Below are 17,660 nucleotides of genomic sequence, written 5' to 3' on the forward strand. Positions count from 1 at the left end.
CCCTCATGTGGTGTAGTCTAGTGCAGGGGTGGGTAAACTTTTTCTGTAAAGGGCCAGAGAGTAATTAATTTAGGCTTTGAGGGCCAAGAGGTAAAATCAAGAACATTATGTAGGTGCTCATATAACAAGAGAGAAAACAAGTTTCCACAAATGTTTTATTGATGAGGTTCAAAATATAATCATAATTAAGTATAATATTTGGAAATACAGGCCTGCTAATGGGAAGAATGGCATTCTTTGATAGAGGTGGATAACATTTCACTTAATTAGGGTTCAAAATGAGTGTCTTCTATCATCAAAATCAGTTGTGATCTCAATATACATTTAAAAGTTTTTAAATTGCTTCATGTCTGGTCAAGTTGAGATTTTTAAGAATATAATTTTAAATTTGTAATAAAAGTTTATAATTTGATTTTTTTTCAAGAGTCAACAAACTCCAAGCACCTGTTAGTAAAGGCCTTAAATAATTTTTAAAAATCAGTTGCAAACATTCATCTGCTAATGCTCATCAGCAATAAGATTTCATGTATTTCATCTCTGAAAAGAAATAACACAGATAGTACTGCCAAATACTGATATCAATCCACAAGCAACTGATTTTAATTGAGCATATTCATCTCTTAGAAGACACTTAGAAAATCCTATTAGATTCTTGATATTTGCCTTTTAGTATGTTATTACATTGCAGAGTAATCGCTTGCAATTTAAGTTTAGGTAGAAGTATCTCAAATGCACAAAATGTTTTGAAATTCAGAAATTTCCTTTGCACTTTGCATCGAGGTCCAAAAACTGCCACTGGAACTGTAATTTGAGATCAGAAAATATATCCACTGCAAATTTGTGTGGGAATGCAAATCTTGATTTTTGTTTTAACTTTTTACAGCACAGGAAGTGATTAAAGTAACATCATGTTACCTTCGATTCAAGCAATGTTAGTTGTCATTGAAATGACTTTACTGCAGTACAAGTTTCACATATAAGCAATGTTTGCCTTGTAATTTTAGGTTAATTAATTAAGTAACATTATCAAGTCTACAGCAAAAGCTAATTTAAAAGACCACTAAATCTACAGCCATGCTACCCTGAACGAGCCAGGTCCCCTCTGATCTCAGAAGCTAAGCAGGATCAGGCCTGGTTAGTACTTGGATAAGAAACCACTTAGGAAGACCAGATTAAAAAAATAAGGGATTGTAAAATGACAAGGTCCTTGTAATCTATGAGATCAACCAAAGGTTGCCTCACTTAAATTTTTTTTAAAAAAAGTCTACTCAGCATTCAAACAATAGTGATTGAGAGTGGTTCTTATCATTCAGATAAATTTCAATCTCAGTCCTGAGCTTAAAAAAAAAGCCTCGAAAAAACTACTGCTAAGCTATTGAACTGCTGTTAGTAGGTCAAGTCAGAATATTCAGCTTCTATTTCTGACAAAAATTCATGAAACCGCCAATGGTTTTGTCCATGAGAGTGAATAAAGTTCACTGTTGACACTAATGATTGAATAACACAAGATAGATTTAAATATTTTCCTGCAAAGTGCCTGTTGATTAATAACTCAATAAATAATCATAGGATTTAACCAACTTGCATTTTTCTCAAGCTTTGTACATTTGTCCAACTAAGCCCTTTTCTGTGTCGTACATATTCGTAACATGTTAACAGACTCTACTTCAGGTTGTATTGAACTAGTGTTTACTTTGGAAATATTATCATCTGCAGTTGTTCCATATAGATTACCCATACAGGCCAATTCTTCCAGTGCTTTAACCTCAGCATTGACTCTGAGTAAACAACAACTGAACAGTATTGCTAACATCTGTGAACTATCAAGAGTCAAGGAAAACCACGGGAAATCATTTGCTCTGTTTTTTAAATGACTATTGATGTTACTTCCAATGTCCTTATCTCTGTGAGCCACCGTTCATGTTGAAAGGCTGATAGTCTTTAAAAAGTTTATTTTCCCTGGACACATTTCCTTGACTTCTACAGTCAAACATGATTTAATTAACTCACCATCAATTAATGGTTTTCCTTGCTTGACTAACAAATTAGCCACTCAGAAACTTACTTTGGCTACAGCTTCATTTTCATTTTTTAATTTTTGTGAAGAAATTCGCTATAAGATATTCCATTTTAAACTTTCTAATTTTTCTAACCAGTGCTTTCCTGTGAGCTGGGAACATTGCAGTGAGTGCTTAATTTGCTATGTCTGTGTATATTGTATTCTTTTAGCAATGCTACAGTGTCATTGTATAATAAACACAATGCTTTGACATCTGATTTGATCACCAAATAGTCTACACTTAAACACGTGATATTCAAAATCCACTTTTATTTTCTTGTTTTGACATAATAGATATTCACTTTTAATTTTTAAAACTGCCACTATTTTGTGATACATATGGCACTCAAAACACTATTGAGTTATAACTGTATCACTGTGATTCGTAGTTAACTGACCACGTGAAGTGATGAGAGCACCAAATAGTCTCTGTCACAGCTACTCGACTCTGCCATTGTAGCACAAAAGCAGCAATTCCTAAATAAAAGAGCATGTCTGTGTCTCAATGAAACTTTATTTATGAGAATTTAAATTTGAATTTTGTATTGTCTTTATGTGTCATGAAATATTATTGAATATTATTCTTCTTTTGATTTTTTTCAACCGTTTAAAAATATAGAAAATTATTTTTAGCATGCTGGCCATAGGGGAAAAAATGGCAGGCTGGATTTGGTTGTAGTTTGCTGGTGGACACGACTGGTTTGATTGAATTCCCACGTGCAACACCGTAGCCATGTATGCTAGTTTCCTATTGCTGCTGTAACAAACTATTACAAACCTAGTGGCTTAAGAAAACATAAATTTAATATTTTACATTTCTGGAGATCAGAAGTCCAAAATCAATCTCAGTGGTCTAAAGTAAAAATTTCACCAGCACTGGTTGCTCCTAGAGGCTCCAGGGAAGAATACATTCTTTGCCTCTTTCAGGTCCTAGAGGCTGCCCGCATCCCTTGATTCCTTGGCTGGTGGCTTTATCACTCCAATCACTGCTTCCATTGTCACATGGCCTTCTTTCTGAATTTGAACTCCTCCTTCCCTCTTACAAGAACTATGCGATTACATCAGACCCACCCATTTTAGATAATCTCCCCATCTCAAAAATCTTAATTTAACCACATCTGCAAAGTTTCTTCTGCCATATAAGGTAATATATTCGTAGGTTCCAGAGATTAGGACATGGAGGTCTGGGGCTGGGGACATTATTCAGCCTGCCACACCATTGACTTTGTTTCCCTTGATTCAGCAATTCAGCCAGTAGTGAAATCCTGTTCATGCCCTAATTTCCCCCATTTCTCTAAGCGTCACTATTTCTCTCTCCTCTCCCTCCTTTCTCTTTTCTCCTTTTCTCCTCTCTTCCCTCTTTCTCCTCTCTCTCCCTTTCTTTCCTTATGTCCTAGGGACTATAGATGGACAGCATACTATCACTTTTACTGCTAAAAGCACATGCTGTGACAACTGTTGTTTCCTATGTGATTCTCTTGTCTTCTAAGATTATTGGAGTCAAGAAAGACCTTTTGATTCTATTTTCTGTTGTTTCTTAGTTGTCATTTGTACTAACTTTTATCAATAGAAGTGGAAACTATAGGAAAAGAAAATTCTTGCCTTCGCTGGTTAACAGAAATACAAACTCATAGCCTCAGAAGGCCAGAAATGATTGTTTATCTGGTCTCTCTCTCCAACCCAAAATAGTTCAGGAAAATCACAATATATTCTGCATTTTGAAAGCCTCATCAATGAAATTCCACACTTTCCCTAGTCATATATCCCCATACTTCTCAGTCCTCCATTTTAAAAGAATTCTCAAACCCTTGCCTGTGGACAATTTGGATTTTATTTTAAATCTTCCCTGCAGCCACTGCTAATATACTGTAAACTGCAAAGGACTTCTATTTTCTTGACCCCTGCTCTTGGGACAGAGGGGATTCTTGGCTGGGAAGATATTATTTCTTCAAGATATCAAGGTGAGAAGTGGGTGGAAGGACTGCTTGGTCAACTCTGCTATAGTTAGTATGTTCTAGCCTGATAATCATCTTTGTTGGAGAACATTCTGTGTTGCTGCTTGCTATGACAACCCTGCTTCTGATGAAGAATGTGGGGGGCACAGTGTTCTTATTTGGGAGGGGCGAGGCAACCCTTGGTTGACCTCACAGATTGCAAGGACCTTGTCAGCTTACAATCCCTTATTTTATTTATTTTATGTATTTTTTTAAATTTTTTACGTCTATAGCACCTGGTCTTCCTAGGTCATCTCCCATCCAAGTACTAACCAAGCCTGATCCTGCTTAGCTTCCGAGATCAGACAGGATCAGGTTTGTTCAAGGTAGCATGGCCATAGACTAGTGGGCACAGTGTTTTTGCATTACAATTCCACTGTGCAGTCAGGACATTCTCCCCACATCCTGGCACTGTGGGGCTTCCAAATGGCTTTGGTTCATGCTCCTGAGTTTTCTTAATTGGGTAGTTCGAGGAAAGAAAAAAGGAGTTTCAGAAAACTTATGAGCCCACAACAAACTCAGATACATCTCTAGCATTTGATGGCTTTCAGATATTTATATCCAGTGGCAGGAGCGTCCCAATCTCTTTCCTACTCTGCAGTACATTATATGCCACTTTTCAGTAGGATGTTTTCAACACATCTTTCTTAGGCTCGAACACCTATGAAAAGCTGCCTATCAAGCCTAATTCCTCATCCTTGCATTTGGAGGCATTTAATCAACTTCCGTTATCCTCAGTTTTCCAAGCAGAGGTCGCATCATTTTCCATTAGCCACGTTAATCTGCCCACTATCCCCAGAACGTCCTTATTTGTGCTGTAACCCTTATAGAAACTGCTTGAGTTCTTCTCTCCCAAGCCCCGCTTTTATCTCTTTTGAAACAAAATTCAAATAGATCCATGCCACCAGACCAATGAGTCCCCTGCTGTGCAGTCCCTCAGCATTTGTGGATTCATATGCTTCTGCTATGTATCTTGCTGCTGTTCTGATAGTTAGAATATTAAAAGGCCCCCCTCCCTCAAGATTCCTGTCTACTGATGTTGCACACACCTTCTTCCAGTTATTCAATCAGATGCGAATCTAGGTTCTGCTGTGAGGGAATTTTGCAGTTATAATTAAGATCTCAAATTAGATGATTTTAAGATAAGACATTACTTAGAGTGGGCCTGAACTAATAATCATATAGGCCCTTAAAGTGAACTGGGCTCTTCCTGAAAAAAGATTCAAAGCGTGAGAGGGATTCGATGGGAGAGAAATTGTCTGTTGCTGGCTCTGAAGATGGAATTGGCCACATGACAAAGAATGTGGGAGACTTCTAGGAGCTGAGAATGGTCCCGGCTGGTAGTCAGTGAAGAAATGGAGGCCTTAATCCTACAACCATGAAGAACTGAACTTGACCAACAGCTTGTGGTAATTTGTTGAGCAGTAATAGAAAACAAATGCATTTGCTTTTGTGACTCTTGCTTTTGTTGATTTCATATATGTGTATTAGTGCAAATTCCTACATGAGAGGAAAAGGTTTTTTAAATTTATTTTTGTACCACCTTCCCACCACAGCCATAATGTGAGGCTCTTAGGGAGACTTGCCTTAAGTGATATGTTGGAGTTAATGGGATATAAATCCTTGGCCATGAAGGTAGCTGTTGCTAAGCAGCAGCTAGAATAACTACCATTGTCAAGAGTCTCCTGCCTCCCATGTTAGAAACAAATCTCTATGTATCTTATATCTTCCGGACATCTTCACATGGATATTTCACCCATCCCTAAATTTCAATAAGTCTCTAAATTCCCTCTCCAAAAACCACCCCTCCTCCTTTATTCTCTAATTCTGTTAATGACACCTTTAAACCTCCAGTTGGGGCTCTAACCCTTGTTGACTCTTTCCTCTGTCTTGACCTCACACTCAATCTGTTGCCAAGTCCCCTCTATTCATCTGCTCTTCTTCATTTTTATTATCACTGCCTGGTTTGGTATTTCTCACTTGGAATGCTTCAAGAGTCTCTCTTGCAGCTGCTCTTCTGGGACCAATCTCTAATTTTCACAGCTCTAATTATGTCACTTCTCTGCTCATCCACCTTCCAAGAAATCCATTAGCTTGGCATTCAAAATTCTCCAGGACTTAACCCAAACCTACCTTTCTCATATTTTTGAAAGTTCTTAAATGAGTATTTTGCCTATCTTCTAAGTTATTTGGTGTTGACCTTTAAAAATTATTTTTTAAATGGTTATTGCTTTTGCAGGTCCTCATGCTGTGACTCTTCCCTGCAACCTGCAGTTTTTTCGCACGCATCTTCCCGTTACTTTTACTTCAGACTCACTGTCCAATTCTCTGCAGTCGGACATTCTTAGACCTTGGACCCTTCTGAACATATATCAGGCGCTCGGCTTGTTGAATTGCCAAGGAGAAATGTGGTTCCAGAACCAAATTGTGAGTGTCCAGAGCTAAAACCCTACTCCCACCTTAAGCTCTCATTCCGTCCCTCAGGACACACACCACCATTCTATTCTGCTTTGGGGTGATCACCGGCCCAAACGTTCGGACACTAATCCCTCACATTCATCCCACAGAAAAGGGACCCACAGCCCCTTTACATAGTCAAGGCCGATTTATTCTTTTGATTTGCCGTGATTTCAGAACGGGTCACACACATCCCCTCCCAGGTCTCCTGTGTCCGCAGGGGATGTTCACCCTAGAGTTCCCACTTTCTGAGAACAGCTTTGCTTCCGCCCACTCCCTCCTCCTCTAGTTTGAGATTTCTGTCCTTCTCCTTCAGTCTCAGGGCGCACTTTAAGTGATCTGGTTAAAAAAAAAAGCCAAGGAAAGCTTCCCAGAGTTCGTCCTAGATTTGGCGAGTGGGGATGGAGCCCATTCCACCACCCAATCCTGGTGAGTTGTAGGCTTCCGTTGGCCCCGCAGCCTGCCTCTCAGCACACGCCCGGCTCCAGCGGAGGTTTAATGACCTAAGCAACTTTCCATCCTACACCTCCACCCCACCCCCGTGCGTCTTGGTACGGCCTGTCCGGCGTTCGGCATTCCACCCTCCCCCTTCCTTCCAGGTTGGTTCAGCCCCTGTCTACTCCGGGGTGGTGCTTAGCCGGCGCCAGACCGACCCTCGACTTCGGAGGGCTAGTGCTGTGCCTCTGGGCGCTTCCTCCCCGGCTTCTTCGACTTCTCCAGCCTCCTCGGCCTCCTTACCCTCCGTGGGAACCCGAGACCTCGGTGTATGCCCCAGCCTTGACCCCGCTCGAGATATGTCTACCCCTGCTCGGCGGCGCCTCATGCGGGACTTCAAGAGGTAACTGACACGGACCGCGGCGGCCGGGGGTTGGCAACCGGGCTCAGGGCGGTTCCTGAGGTGGGCCGGGGGCAGCGGGCGGCCCGGAATGGTGCGGCTGCCAAATCGCGGGGCCCCTGTCTCTTTTTCTGAAGGTTGCAGGAGGATCCTCCAGCTGGAGTCAGCGGGGCTCCGTCCGAGAACAACATAATGGTTTGGAACGCAGTCATTTTTGGGTGAGTCTGCGTTCCGGGCTGTGGCGAGAGGTTGGGGACTCAAGGTGGCTCTGTTTGCCCTCCGGGACCAGCCCCCGGCGAAGGCTGAGGAGGAAAGGGACAGTGTTGGGGGTCTGACCGGGCCTAGGCGCCTTCACGGAGCCTGTGCCTTGATTAGCTCAGTTCCCGCTGCCAGGGGAACCGTTTGGGGTTCTCAGGGGGGCGGGGCGGGGACTGGTGGCATTTAGGCGCGGCGGCCTGCGCTGGGTTTCTAAGCCCGAAACATCTATTTGTAGTGGCTTTCCGACCCAGGAAACAGTGCTTTACCAGAGGCGGAGTTGGCAGAGCTTGACAGAACCTGAAATAGCCATCTCCTAAAATGAACCAGGGAGAAGGGAACCCCTTAAGCGGGAACTGACAGGTTTTTTTTTCTTTCTTTCTGTGTTTCAGCCCTGAAGGGACCCCGTTTGAGGATGGTAAGAGAGTTTCTTTGCCCCCCTTTCAGGAGGATGGTCATCTGGGGAAAGGGTTCCTAGACATCCTGGAAGTACTTCCTACTTAGGAACCTGCTTCTCCCTAGCTTCTGCCTACGAAAGGCTTGAGTGGAATGCAATACGTGGCAGGTTGTTCTGGCTATTGTCCGCTTGGCTAACACTGCATTATCTGTTCTTGCTTGCTTCTTAAAAAAAAATCTGGTTAAGGCAATTACTTTTTAAAAGAAGCATATCAGTGATATTAAGGTCTTTTGAGGTCTGGGCTGTGATCCCACAAAATACAGCCCCTCTTCAAGATACTGAGTTAGTATCAACCCTATCACACTTGCTGATAGACTCAGAAGTCCCAAAGACCATCTTGTTAGAATTCTTCCACAAGGGCAGAAACTGCATTTAATAAATGTTTGATGGATGTCAAATGGATGCAAGGATCCCTTGCACACAACTGTCTGGTTTCTACAATCTAGCATTGAATGCCTGTCAGCCTCACTGCCCTAAGATGGTTTTTAATGGCACCTTTACTGACCAGTTTGAGTATTGTTTCTTATTTTTAAATGAGTTTTCAATATGTGCTTCTATCAAGACTTTATGCTCACTAATCTAAAAATAGTTTCAGAATTGAGGGTAGCCTTAATGTACTGGTTCAACTAGTGTACAGCCTACATGAAGGGACTACAAGTACCTATAGCCACATAATTTTTAATGGATTTAGGTTTGACTTTTAAAAACATACATGCTAATTACTTTTTAATGATTTTTTACAAACTTTCTATTTTGAGATAATTATAGATTCATGTGCAGTTTAATAAATAACAGAGAGATGCCCTTCACCCACTTCCCCCACCACCTCCTTTGGTAACATTTTCTTTTTTTTTTTTTTAGGCGAGGCAACCCTTGGTTGACCTCACAGATTGCAAGGACCTTGTCAGCTTACAATCCCTTATTTTTTATTTTATTTACTCCTACAGCACCTGGTCTTCCTAGGTGGTCTCCCTTCCAAGTACTAACCAGTCCCGACCCTGCTTAGCTTCAAGATCAGAGTGGATCGGGCTTGTTCAGGGTGGCATGGCCATAGACTCCTTTGGTAACATCTTGAATGACTATACTACAATATCACAACCAGGAAATTGACACTGATATAGTTTTATGTGCACTCAATTGTGGGTGTGTAGCTGTTTTTTTGTAAGTTTAATCCATTTAAAAGATGATTAAAAGTATTTGAACTTCTGATTGACATAGTTAATATTTGAGGTATTTTTAAAAAGAAAGATCTCTGTTGTTTATTTTCTCAATGCCTTATCTTCCTTTGTTCATGTAGCATTTTATATATTAATGTATATACACACATGCACATAACTCAATTTGAAGGTGGGAACAAAAAATTTCTGCGGACTACTAAGTACATACTTATGTTGCCGAGTTGGATTGCTTTTTGATGCTAACAGTCCACAAGATGTTGTGAGGTAGGTCATTATCAATCAATTCTGAAATTTGTCTCAAATACTGGGATTTTCCTACAAGACTGCAGATAGTCACTAGAATACTTTTAGCTTCCTGTCTGCCTTCATTCCCTGGGTAAATATCATTGCTCTTCAGTGCTGCAGTAAAAATAAATGACAGCAGGAGAGAGGTTTTCTAAAGGCATACTACTTTGGTGCACTAAATCATTTAAACTGATCCATAGCAAGACTTAATTTTCTTCTACTGGATTGGTGCTAGTTCTTCCTACCTAAGCTTTATGTGCTAATTAACTGTGCATTTGCTTTAGCCTTAGTAGACTTTGTTTTCATTGGATTATTTTTTTCTTCCTGATTTTATTCAGACTGCTTTATGCTGGGCACAGCTTTATTAATAGTACATCTCTTCACTGGGGGTTGGTTACTTAAATATTTCAAGGGTGCTTTTCTTGTTTTAAGTGGTATGAATTGAAAAGATACTTAAGAAGTCCATTATCTACCCAGACTTTCCCCCTTGACATTACTGGTTGTATGTTTGATGATGTGTATCTCTTTCCTGACATTTACTGAAAGGAATTACTCAAGCTAAATAACAGTACCCTTTTCTGATTTGTTCTGTTGAACAGTTTGCTATCCAGGGATGCTTCCTCAGGTGTCTAGAACACTGTGGGTACAAAAATATTTTGACCATTCGTTAATACCCCTCACTTACAGTTAGGAAATTTACCGGAAAAGACTGATTAGGGACAAGTGGCATAGTTGATTTTGCTTTTTCCTATGTATTGCATAAATCTTCCCTAAAACTACTTTTGCTGCTTCCTCATAAACCATTTGTAGTGGAAGTTTCTAGATGAAGCAGGCCCTAGTTAAAGAGATTAAATCTTAAGAAAAAGAATTCTTAAAGGTATTCTGATTTAACTTCATACACTTAAGAAAAAGGAAAATGTTTCCAAGAGCTTAACTACCAAATAAAGCATTAGGGGGTGGGGACAGTGCTCCTTCATCAAAATATTTGAATATGTATGCTGACTACAAAGGCTATGGAATAAAGTATTCTCTGTCACATCATCTAAAAATTGTTAATAGGCACAGTAAGATACTAGTATTTGCTTTTCATAATAGAAGTATTTTTAAGAATTTGGGTGTAAGATTTTTTTTTAAAAAACGAATCACTTAAAAATCCACTACGGGTGTTCTTAAGGTAAATAAATCCTATGATGAAGAGTATTTGCGTGTTATCTTAAAAATGAGAATTTTTAGTCAAAAAATTTTATTTTAAGTATGTGTACTTTTCTTTCTCCTCAGGGGTCACAATCTGGTAACCAAATGGCAGAAAATGTCTGAAGAGGTGTTTTCTTTGGCCAACACAATATTTTCAAAAATTTGAATTTGTGAATGTCTTTAGCAAAATATACACTCTTTAGTTTAACCATACCACTCGCTATTGCCACACACCAGCCATTTGACATATTTATATAATTTTTCTGGACCTTACATATAGATGGGTTAATTGATACTTTCCTTACAATGTCTTGGCCTCCTCAGGGAGATGAATAAAATCAGTACAGATTATGTATGACAATGGTGAGGCTTAAGTTTTTGGTTATTTTAAAGTTTAGCCTTCAAAATATTCAGAGGCTAAGTTCTAGACTTAACTGCATAATATAATAGTAATTCTAAGGTTTTAAATTTCTTTAACATTTGGATCTCAGAAATTTTATTGAGGGTTATACTAAAGAGGTTCTGCTTGTTTAATATGGCTAAAAGTATGAAATATTCCCTTAGAAATATGTACTTTGAATAAAGATTTGGTTAAGTCCTAATTTATATTCAAGTAGACATAAGCAGGTTGTTTCCCTTCTCAAGATATTAAATGAGCTGCTTTAAAAGACCTGACTCTTCTTTGGTAGTCAGGAAAGCACCTTCTCCAACTCCTGGGCAAGTATTAGACAAGTTAAGTCAAGGGTGTTTTGAGAGCCACCAACATAGGTTCTCAAGTTGCATTTAACTGGGAGTGTTTAGGTCAGAAATAAAGTACTATTTAATATTTGAATCCATTAATTGATGAGGAACTTTAGGTTAAGTTGAGTGGCTTCCTTAAGGTTTCACAACTAGTAAGTAAAGCAAGGAAGGATTTTAACCCAGGTCTGTGTGACTGCTAAGTTCTACTTATGCCTGCCTTCTGTGTTGCTTTACCACGTTTAGGTATCATACTTAATGATGATTTTAATTTAAAGTAACTAGGAGCTCTTTATGCTACTTAATCTGTCCAATTTTAGAGCAATTCTTTGTTGATAAATCTCTTACCTATAACTTAATCAGCTTTAACATTGAGTCAAATGTGTTTACACTTGAGATACATAAGGAAACCCAAACTTTTAAATTCTGTAACATTGGTTCCAAGTTTTCCTTGTATATTATATCAGTAGTATTGAAAAGAATATGATTTATTCCTCAAAAAGAGGAAGATTTATGACCAGGTGGTGATAAAGATGAAGTAAGTTCTGATAGACTATAGTTTGTCTATTCCAAAATATTTTACTTTTTGTCCTTAGCTATAATACATAGAATCTTTAGATCTGACTTTCAAATAGTTTAGGGAGTAACAATAGTTTGGACATTATGTGTTTATATGTTGAATTTTAAATTACTTTGAAACTTTGGGATCCCTGTTCATACCAAGGGCAGCTTTGTTTCCTATGAGCTTGCTGAAAGGATGCAAACTTTTGGCATTGTTTTATTGTAACAGATCTAGCAGAATGAATGTAGTCTTCTCTTTTTAACCCCTTAAGTGGTGATAAACCTATTCATGGAAGCAAGAAGGAAATAAACTTCTAAGTCCGAAAGACCCAGTAACAAATTGAGTCATACTTAAGGGTTTTGGGAGGGACTGTGAAGTTTTCTCTGGCTTACATGCGATTATGTTTTCATCATAGAATTGCTAGTATATGAAAAGGAACCAGAGAACACTTTCATACCTATTTCCTTCTGTTTAAAAAATAATTTGATTATTGGTTTATACTTCTAGCATTTATATTTGGGTCTGTGTACTCCCTTTCTTTCTAGTCCACTTAAAAATCTGGAGCGTTTAAAAGATGGAAGCTGATTCAAATAGGCCCTTAAGGTCTTCTCGCTTCCTAAAGGAAGGCCAAATTTTGGCTCTAGTGTCTTGTCATTTTAAGGATGTCTTCAAAATGTACAGTGGCTGAAGTTATCTTGCATAGTAATTTTGAGTTTAAGATAGCTGTATTTAAGTTTGGAGGAGAATAGTGGGAAAAAATATAAAACAAATCACCTTTGGGTGGCGGTTCTTACAATATCTGTCCATTTATTGGGGTTTCCCTATGTCTTTACATTATTTCATTTAACACTTTAAAAAAATCACATAGCATTAAAAACAAAGCGATAAATATGTTTTCTTAAACCTGTCTTTTCTAACTATAGGAACATTTAAGCTTACAATAGAATTCACTGAAGAATATCCAAATAAACCACCTACGGTTAGATTTGTCTCTAAGATGTTTCATCCAAATGGCAAGTATCACTTTTAATACAATATTTTAAACTGCTGCACTGTTTATTAGGGAAGCAATCCACATTTCTTCTAGATTTGTCTGTAGTACCTGTATATTATTTAGGCATCCTGCTATTTCCTGAAAACTGAACTTGTTCCTGGTGGTCTGTTGTTGCCTTGAGATCTAGTCCTACGAGCGAAGCAGTGAAGCTACTTTGCCTTTGCTTGGAGTCTGAGAGCTTGGCGGTTTTGATGATCTTTTACTTATTAAACAAAAATAAGGATGCTTTTGAGGTTTTCTTTTAATGTTAGGCCAGATTGGGGTAGTCTTGTGTTCTAATTATTTTCACTAGTGTTTAAGGCAAGTTTTTAAGTTTGGATGCAGACCAGAATTACCACGGAACATTTTAAAAATACACATGCCCTGGCCCCACTCTAGACCTACCGAATGTCAGATTCTGTGGTTGAGGGCCAGGTGTACAGTAGTATATTGGAAAAGCACCACAGGTGATTCTAACTAACCATTTGCTTTTTTCCCCCTAGTAGCAAGCCTAGAACAGCTTGCCTTTTATTCAGGTTAATAAAGTATTTTACAGGGTGTCAGATATTATTTATCTTTATGCAAACATGAAACCTTGTGAATTCTGAACTCAATCTTTTGTTATTTCAGATAGGAGTTATAGTTTACAAATTTGGTGGAATGAATTTCCGAGAAGTCTGTGGATGGCTAGGGACCCTGTTAGAAAATGTGTATGATTTCCTGGACAACGAGGCACTCTCTTTAGAACTTTTAGAGCACTGAGTATCTTCCAGTTTTATACTCATTGCATTTGACATTCTCCTATGGTCTGGATTACCTCACTAATAATGCTTATGACTCTTTTTAGGAAGGCGACTGAGAAGCAGCTTGGGAAATCTTTTTAAACTTCAAAAGCAAAGTATTCTTGACTGCACTTATCTTGACTATGATATAAAAACTTAATGGCTTTGTTATGTTTAACATACATACTTCTCTGCTCTCAGTCTATGCAGATGGTAGTATATGTCTGGACATACTTCAGAACCGTTGGAGTCCAACCTATGATGTTTCTTCCATTTTAACATCCATACAGGTGAATTTTCCTTCATGTGATTAACTATGGCCTTTTATATGTTTATATTAGCAATTGAATTGTTTTTTGAAATTTATAACTTCAAAGGTAGGTCATTAAGACCTAAGGCACCAGAAAACATTTATTTATATATATATATTTGCCTAGCTACTAGCAGATTAATGGAAATCTAGGTTAGTATGCTAAGAGAGCATATATAGCTGTTACTTAGGATGATTCAATTGTCTTGAATATATATCTTTATCTATCTATCTATCTATCTATCTATCTATCTATCTATCTATCTATCTATATATATAGCATCGAGGAACTGACCTTTTGCAAATTGTCTTTATAGTCTCTATTGGATGAGCCCAATCCCAATAGTCCAGCAAACAGCCAGGCTGCTCAGCTGTACCAGGAAAACAAGCGGGAATATGAAAAACGTGTTTCTGCCATAGTAGAACAGAGCTGGCGTGATTGTTGACCTGGGTGCAGCAAAATAAGAGGCTGGGCATAAGAAAAATATATATTGATGTATTTGTCACCTTCCTATTCAGTGTAATACCTTTACTTTATTAAAAGCAAAATAGCTCTTGTGCTGTTTCCATCTTCCCTTACCAAGTTTTTCCTACCCCTTCTGTCCTTTCCTTGAACATCAAAAAACACCCTCTATGAGATCAAATGTACTGTACCTGGGTTACGTGCAAAAATTACTAATGCTTAATTCTTTTTTTTGTTGTATCTCATCTCCAGTTTTAGAGCAATATTGTGTTACCATACTTTATACTAAGCTTTTTAAATGAATTGTTGTACAAGTGGTGCTTATGCATAGCTTGATGACCTGGATGTTATTTTTAAAATGATTGCTGAAGTGTTTATTCCTGGCTGGTCCTTCACTTATGTTGGATTTAGAATTAAATGTTTGGAATATGGCATATAGAAAACCAAGAAACAACTCCATATAAATAATTCATTTCGAAAGAGTGATGGAAGCTAAAAATCTTGTGATACTGAGATCTAACTAATGAATTACAAAATGGTTTTCACTGGTAGGAAGAATGTTAAAGGACTCAGCCAAAAGAGTACAGCAATTGTTACTGGCACATCCTCTCCTTGCAAGATATTCACTGGGCACACCCATGCTGAGTTTCAGACTACAGTCAGCCTGTATCTGCAGGTTCCACATCCCCAGATGCAACCAAACAGATCAAAAATATTCAGGAAAAAAAATGTTATGTTGCTGATGTGTACTAGGATGGTTGCATCTGTACTGATGGATACATAGAGACAACTGTGCTGAAGTCTTCTGCATTTTAGCTTTTTAAAGAAGTATGGGAGCAGAAGAATGGAAACAATCATTAGCTTTTAAGTGGGGAAAGGTTGAAGATCTTTTAAGATCTAGATCTTGAATCTTTTAAAGGAGCAGTGCTACCCTAGATAAACAAATTTATAATCTCCCGTCATTTTTTAGTTTTAATTAACCTAAGGAAGGAAACATATCTGTGGCAAATTATTTTCCACTCAAATCCTGAGTTAATGCTGCATGCTTTAGTTTCTTCTTCTCTTTCAGTATTATAAGAACCTTAAGTGTCAATGTTTGCAATCTTTTGTTGGATATTTATACTTTTAGATAAATAGTACCTTTAGCAGTGTGGGATAAGGCTTGTTATGTTTTGTCTAATGTTTCATTGTCACCTTTTGTGCATTTATCACTTCTAACTTTGCACAAGTAACCCATGTAAAAAAAATGTACATTTTTCAAAAGTTGTAAATAAAAATGACCTTAAAATTTTGTAGTCAAGGTATAATTATATTTTAGCTCAGTATGAACTTTTAGTATTATTAGAATCTCATATCTACTCATTTCTCCTCTTGAAATAAACATGGTAAAAGCAAAAATACAGATTCTGGGAGAAGGAAAAGAGTAGATACTATTGGAAAGGGCTTTTTTCAGTTGTATTAATGCTTTAAGAAAATTTTTTTAACAGAATGTAAAACTGTTAAATAAAACAAAGCTACTTCAGCATATGTCATGGTCAAAGGAATGAAATTCTGATGGTGGGGGGCAGGAGAGGTGATAAACAAACCTGGATGTTTACCAGTGCCTTCAGAGACTAACACCTAACTTGTTGAGCCTGACATCCACCTCTTTAAAAGCCTTAGTTTAAAAACAGTACCAAACTATTATAAACTGGTATTTTCAGTTCTATGTAAAGTTTGGAAGTACAGTTATCCTCAGTCTTATCATAAGGGCAGTGACTGTGGAAACTCATCTCTTGTTTTGGGGGGCAGGGGTTAAATAAAGTGAAATCCTTATGGTACACACTCACCCTTTAAGACATGGCACTGAAAGGAACCTCATGTGGGGGAATTCATTCTATATTGACCACCACACTAACTGGTTTGTTTCACCTAGGAGTAACATCCTTAAATGTGCTTAAAGTTTTCCCTTAAGTCTATTTCTGCTTCAGAGGAGAACCACATTAAATTGGTCTTCATTTGGTACATTAGTTTTGCATTATCTTTTTCATCCTACTGTGGCTGGATACCTTAAATACTGACACTGTTAACCACACATGAAAAAATTAAGGTAAGATCAGAAATGTTCAGATATATTTCCTTAGAACACATCCTGAGAAACACTATTCCCAGTCTCTTTCATGAGCTAATCCTCTTAAAACCTTTCAACAGTCAACAAGCTGACTTCCCAAAGCATCATACAATAAAAAGTATCAGAAACCATTCAAACTTTTAATGCTAATTTGCTTTTTTCTTTACATTTTTACAAATGCCACAGGCCGCCTGCATATAATTGTAACAATAATAAAATCAAAACAGATTTATGAGACCCCTTTTCAAATGGCAGTCAAATTTGAACTTGTCTTCAATTCTGTACCTGCTGAGGTGGGAAAGGGGGTATGATGAAGAACAAAAGATGTAATTATTAGAGTCCTTTGTTTAGAACGCATCTCCAGCTTCAGGGGTTACTAATGGCAAAACGAATGCATGTGTACTACTGAAAAAAGAAACCCACAGAATGCATGAAATTTCCATTCATTTTGCAAAGTGGAGAGAAAAAAATCTGAGATCTGTGAGACTCGATGCTATAACCAAAAGCGATTTCTCAGTATATAACATATTTGGGGCAGTAACTCAAACTGCTCGTGGACCTCTGCAGGTTTTATAGAAAGGTTATTGGGTTAAAAATGACTGCTATTTCAAAGAATGGGAAACTACAGAAATCAACAAATAAGGGACAAAATAGCAAGGCTGTCAGCAGCTTTCCTGTCAAACCCATTTCTCAACATTATTTTATTCTCAAGCAAAGGGCTTTCATCCTATTTCTATATCAATACCAAAGCTGATCTAAGAAGGTGGGAAATCTAGATCCTCATATCCAGAACCAAATATATATTTGACCCAAGTATTGGGAGCCTTAACTGTAACTACATTAATACTCTGTTCTGTTGAATTTATCTAGATAAACCAGATTTATATGTAAAATTACCCTACCCCCCAACCTCCCAAAAAAATCACTCTAAAGAGGAAAGAAACATAA

The 17,660-nt window shown here is 38.0% G+C and overlaps 1 protein-coding gene and 1 pseudogene across 1 annotated transcript; one reads left to right on the top strand and one right to left on the bottom strand.

Moving 5' to 3' along the window:
• Positions 1-4,277: 4,277 nt before the first annotated feature.
• Positions 4,278-4,396, bottom strand: LOC118608453 (annotated as a pseudogene).
• A 2,712-nt stretch (positions 4,397-7,108) lies between these two features.
• On the top strand, positions 7,109-15,890 carry UBE2A (ubiquitin conjugating enzyme E2 A). The gene is made up of 6 exons (XM_016137398.2): positions 7,109-7,348; positions 7,483-7,563; positions 7,993-8,018; positions 12,938-13,027; positions 14,031-14,119; positions 14,457-15,890. The coding sequence occupies exons 1-6, from the start codon at positions 7,305-7,307 to the stop codon at positions 14,583-14,585; spliced, it is 459 nt and encodes a 152-aa protein (XP_015992884.1). The 5' UTR covers positions 7,109-7,304; the 3' UTR covers positions 14,586-15,890.
• Positions 15,891-17,660: the final 1,770 nt, after the last annotated feature.

The sequence above is a fragment of the Rousettus aegyptiacus genome, unplaced genomic scaffold (genome assembly GCF_014176215.1).
Source record: "Rousettus aegyptiacus isolate mRouAeg1 unplaced genomic scaffold, mRouAeg1.p scaffold_m13_p_9, whole genome shotgun sequence".
Taxonomy (NCBI): Eukaryota; Metazoa; Chordata; class Mammalia; order Chiroptera; family Pteropodidae; genus Rousettus; species Rousettus aegyptiacus.

Coding starts and splice junctions, on each gene's coding strand:
- UBE2A (XM_016137398.2), top strand. CDS start 7,305: ATGTCTACCCCTGCTCGGCGGCGCCTCATGCGGGACTTCAAGAG. Junction 7,349..7,482: donor CTCATGCGGGACTTCAAGAG/GTAACTGACACG, acceptor CTTTTTCTGAAG/GTTGCAGGAGGATCCTCCAG. Junction 14,120..14,456: donor CCATTTTAACATCCATACAG/GTGAATTTTCCT, acceptor TTGTCTTTATAG/TCTCTATTGGATGAGCCCAA.